This window comes from Limulus polyphemus, unplaced genomic scaffold (assembly GCF_000517525.1).
Source record: "Limulus polyphemus unplaced genomic scaffold, Limulus_polyphemus-2.1.2 Scaffold3720, whole genome shotgun sequence".
In the NCBI taxonomy this organism is placed as follows: Eukaryota; Metazoa; Arthropoda; class Merostomata; order Xiphosura; family Limulidae; genus Limulus; species Limulus polyphemus.
This window is the reverse complement of record NW_013669330.1, coordinates 107,546-112,684: the sequence shown is the minus strand read 5'-3', so window position 1 is coordinate 112,684 and position 5,139 is coordinate 107,546. Positions and strand designations below refer to the sequence as shown.

At 33.8% G+C, this 5,139-nt stretch overlaps 1 protein-coding gene across 1 annotated transcript; it reads left to right on the top strand.

Moving 5' to 3' along the window:
* Positions 1 to 625: 625 nt before the first annotated feature.
* LOC106469913 (adenylate cyclase type 3-like) lies at positions 626 to 4,904 on the top strand. The gene is made up of 4 exons (XM_013930431.2): positions 626 to 718; positions 1,537 to 1,660; positions 3,956 to 4,080; positions 4,361 to 4,904. Exons 1-4 carry the CDS (start codon positions 680 to 682, stop codon positions 4,559 to 4,561), a joined length of 489 nt encoding a protein of 162 aa, XP_013785885.1. The 5' UTR covers positions 626 to 679; the 3' UTR covers positions 4,562 to 4,904.
* Positions 4,905 to 5,139: the final 235 nt, after the last annotated feature.

The window sequence follows — 5,139 nt, the reverse complement described above, 5'->3', positions numbered from 1 at the left end:
AGCACGGGTAGCCCATTCTATAGCTTTGTGCTTAACAACAAACAAACAAAACATGATTATGTTACTTAAGAGGAATAACAAATCCAAATACCAGTAGAGGTTGGTAATTCCGAGTAAACTGATGACTAGTTTTGTTCTTACGAAGTTCCGGCATCATTCAGTGTCTAATAGCAACTCGCATGGTAGATTTAGTTTCGCTTTTCTTTTTTTAGTATTCTAGACAACTTCTCAGGTGAATAATTTACAAAAATAAATCAGTAGCATCAATACTTCATATTCTGGAAATTTCTATATAAATTAAAAATGAAAATGCTAAAGCTAATTTAAAATCATAAATAATATTCAACGTTAAAATTGGTAAACAATTAAAAACATTTTATTTAGGCCTATCTATGGCCTTCAAAAAGTTGTCGACTCTACATGTTTCGACGTTGCAACGTCATCCTCAGGAGTGAATTACAAGACAATGCTAAAGTATCTATAACTTTTTAGTAGGTCATGTGACCTGTATGCGGAAAGCTAATATTCAAAAACAAATATTTTGCTAGTGCTCAATTTTTAATACATATTTTTTGTTGTTGTTTTTAACCATCGTTTAATTCTACTTTCTTTCTGAAAGCTACTTGAACAACAAAGATTTAAAGACATTATCAAAATCAAGACTATTGGGTCAACATACATGGCTGCGAGTGGACTTAACAGTGAAGAATTTGTAAAGGTACAGTAATTAGGATGTATTTTAAATAATGACCGAGTAAACTTACCATGAAATTAACAGTGTAAAATGTTCTAACTTTCCCGTTAAGCGGTGAAACGGTTTGTATGTCGGTTAAATATATAATAGAGTGTCAATCTAAATTAAGAATTTAGGTCAAAAATATAATGGGTATTTTAATTAAAATAAAAAAATGGTTTATAAAGTAACATTTAGAAAATAAGATGAATTTTATAAAGTTAATAAAGTTAACAGATGTTTCCGCATATAAAAGCTATCTTCAAGTTTTGTACACCAAAAAACTTTTCAAATAAAGTTATAGTAAAAAGAAAAGAACCACTTCTCATGGTTCAGCGGTAAGTCTGAGGACTTATAACTCTAAAAACTGGGTTTCGATACCTGCGGTAGACAGAGTACCGATAGCTCGTGGTGTAGCTTATTGGTTACTAACAAACAAACAACAAATAATAAAAATACAATGAAGATGCTAGAAGATAATTGAACTGAGCCCGAATTTCCAGATTGCTAATATATTTAACGTAAATAAATATCAAACTAATTTCTTCATGAACACATCACATATTTATATTTCTTTAGTTATTTTCCTTTATAATAATAAAATAGAATAAATACGTAATTTTTACTTTTAAATCTTTTTTATTCAATCAAAGTATTAATAAGTCACTGACTGACAAATATTCCGTAACTGTAGGAAAAACCGTTATTTTGTGTTTCGGAGTGTTCCACTCAAACATTTTTCTACAGTGTGAAATAATTACATCAAGAAATGTGATTTTGAATATTTTAATATTATTTTATAGCCAAATGTTCCGGTTTTACAGAAGTGGCGCCATCTAGCGCACTTAACTGACTTCGCTTTGACCTTGAAAGAAACGCTCAACAATATCAACAAAGAAAGTTTTAATAATTTTGTGCTACGAATGGGTAAGATTTATGTATAATCGTTAAGAAAACAATGTGAAATTGGATATATTTAATAATGATTTAAATTATTTCATTGAATGAGGAATTGATATACTAATGTGATAACTTCTATCATAAGAGTTGCTAAACACCTCCAATAGCAAATTAAAAACAATTAGTTTTAATCATGAGTGACAGGCAAACTACAAAAACCTCTATGACCAATCTGCCTTAGGTCATCAATTAGGTACAGTCGCTGTTAGCGGTGTTTTCGGATTTTATCCCAAGAACACCTGATAAAGTTAGGCCTAATTAGTGAATTATTATTCATCCAAACAGAAATGTCATATGTAGAGCTTCATGTACCATGTATATCACATATAGCCAACATACTTATTATTATTTAAGGAATTTAATGTTATATTCTAATAGATTATTTTAATTTAGTAATAATACTGTAGATTATACAAAGTCGTATAAAATCACGTCTTATTAGCATGTAACAAGTTCTGGCTAGATCTCTATAGATCTACAAATGTACAAGTCGTAATTATCATAGTCTAGACGTGTGAAAAAATTTTTTATTTTGTGAATATGGTATTAACAAATACTTTTATTCCATTATTATTCAAGTATGTAATAACATTAAATTTAGGATAAACACAGCCCCAAACTAAAGAAAATATTTGTGATATGTAACACTAACTCCATTAAGTAATACAATTCATGCCGTGACCAGATTTGATAATTACTCGTGTGCTATTTTATTGCTAAAAGTTAAGTTAAAATTAACCCCAAATATCAATTTTACAGCGGTATTGGGATAAATTTACAGTATTCTGCAAATATATGTTGGTCGTTCATAACATCGCTAAAACATTTTAAATCTGGAGACCTGACAGTCACACGTGATCTAAGTTGTGATGTCAAGGTTTACTCAATTTCAGTTCCAGATTTTTCTCTCTCTCTTCGGTTATTATCGTATCTACAAACTAATCCAGCGGTTTTTACAGCTTTTATTAAAAATAATTCATTTCTTCATGTTATTATCTCTTTGAAACTAAATCTTTATCTGGGTTTGGGCCCGGCATGACCTAGAGGGTAGGGCGCTCGTTTGTTTGTTATGGATTTCGCGCAAAGCTACACGAGGACTATCTGCGCTAGCCGTCCCTAATTTAGCAGTGTAAAACTAGAGGGTACGCAGCTAGTCATCATCACCCACCGCCAATTCTTGGGCTACTCTTTTACCAACGAATAGTGGAATTGACCGTCACATTATTACGCTCCACGGCTGAAAGGGCGAGCATGTTTGGTGGGACGGGGATTCGAACCCACGACCCACAGATTGTGAATCGAGCACCCTAACCACCTGGCCATGTCGGGCCTAGGGCGCTCGACTCGCAATTTTGCGGGTCGCGGATTCAAATCTCTGTCATCGAACCTGCTCGTCCTTTCAGCCGTGGGGCGATATAATGTGACGGTCAATTCCACTATTCGTTGGTAAAAGAGTATCCCAAGAGTTGACGGTGTATGGTGTTGACTAACTGCCCTCCCTCTTGTCTATCACTGCTAAATTAGGAACGACTAGTGCAGATGGCCCTCCAGTAGCTTTGCGCGAAATTCACTACAAACAAATTACTCTGGTTTTTACAGGTCACACACAGCATTTTTGTTCTTACGAAATTTCTTGATAGCAGACTTCCACTGCGGTCATTTCCGTTAACAGAAAAAATTGTGGAACTGTAATATGTATGATGTAAAGAAGTGAATCATATTAATGACATAAGTCATCAACCATGATATTTTCATATCATACCAACTAGTCAGAAACTGATCTCTTAAACGTTTTAATTTTATATGAACTGTCATTAAAATCCAAGGGAAACCTAATGTGGAAATGTAAAAAATATTCCAATGTAAAGTGATGTTTATGTTTAAAAAAGAATGAAAAATTATACTAAAAGAAAGTATACGTCTCTGAATTCATCTGTTCAATATTTAATTCTTTTTTTACTGTCAAGTTATATATTTTATTGGAAACCTGAAAAGATTTTTCTCAGTAGAATTTTGAGCTTTTAATTTTCGTAAAGTTATGTTATGAATTAAGACTAGAGGGAAGGCAGCTAGTCATCACCACCCACCGCCAACTCTTGGGCTACTCTTTTACCAACGAAAAGTTTCCGTCAAAAGAAAGTAACTGGTGATTATTGCTATGCTTACTCATAGATGGCGCTTGATCTGTGTGTCTTGTTTTTGACTTAATTCGCTCTGAAAAAAAAACTCATTTTGTATGACATTGTTTCTTCCACTATCCAGGAATTAACCAGGGTCCTATCACGGCAGGAGTTATTGGTGCTAGAAAACCTCATTATGACATGTGGGGAAACACAGTCAACGTTGCCAGCCGAATGGAAAGCACTGGAAAAGCAGGCTGTATACAGGTAAAATTGGCACATAATTCAATACGCTTTTCACTTTGAAGCTGCCCTTTTCAACAGGCTACAAACAGTCGTAAGCTGCGATTTTATCGATGGCTGAAACTTTCTTATTTAAATATTTCCGAAGTAAATGTCTGTAATTGTATTAAGTTTGCTTAAATGGATCGCCGGATGGAAAATGAACATATTTTGAATCAATACGCGTATAAAATGCTATTGATCGATAAATAAGCAATAGATTGGTAGATATTACTAAAAATTAGTTTGCTACTGTCTTTCACAGGTGGTTCAAGCGACTGCTCAGATTTTACACGAATTTGGTTATGTGTTTGAACAACGAGGACTGGTAACGGTAAAGGGAAAAGGAAAACTGATGACTTATTACTTAATCGGCAAACAAACAGGAAAGAAATCTCCACCAGAAGATAAAATTTCTTTACGAGGAATTATACGTGATGTAGTAAAAATCCAGCACTCGGACTAGATATATTTGTTGATAGACAATGTCTGGTAAGATGGAATCATATTTTTACATAATTAAATAAATTCCAGGTAAGTTCTTCAAAAGAGGGCGCTGTCTCCCCGATGGTATTCTGAGCATGGAAAATGTACATTAACCGCTAGTCATCCTTGGACGAACCATCACTTCTGGATAAGTCTTCACTTATGCGTGTACATTACGCTTACTACTATAAAATGTATTGAAATTTAGTGTGGCTTAGCTTGAACAATGTTCACTCTCAAGCAAAGAAAATGTTCTGACTAAAAATAACATAGTGGTGAAAGTCTTCTTAAGTTACCTGGTAAGATCCTAGTAATGTTACCTGGTGAGAGCGTTATGGTAAAAAACAACAACAACAACAAACAATTATAAATAGTAAAACAAACTACCTAACACATAATACGAAATCATTCAAGTAGGGCTAGCATGGCCAGGTGATTAAGGATTCACAATATGAGGGTAGCGGGTTTGAATTCCCGCCTCACCAAACATGCTCGCCCTTTCAGCTGTGGGGGCGTTATAATGTAACGATCAACCTCACTATTATTCGTTGTTAAAAG

Coding starts and splice junctions, on each gene's coding strand:
- LOC106469913 (XM_013930431.2), top strand. CDS start 680: ATGGCTGCGAGTGGACTTAACAGTGAAGAATTTGTAAAG. Junction 719..1,536: donor ACAGTGAAGAATTTGTAAAG/GTACAGTAATTA, acceptor ATTATTTTATAG/CCAAATGTTCCGGTTTTACA. Junction 1,661..3,955: donor TAATTTTGTGCTACGAATGG/GTAAGATTTATG, acceptor TCCACTATCCAG/GAATTAACCAGGGTCCTATC.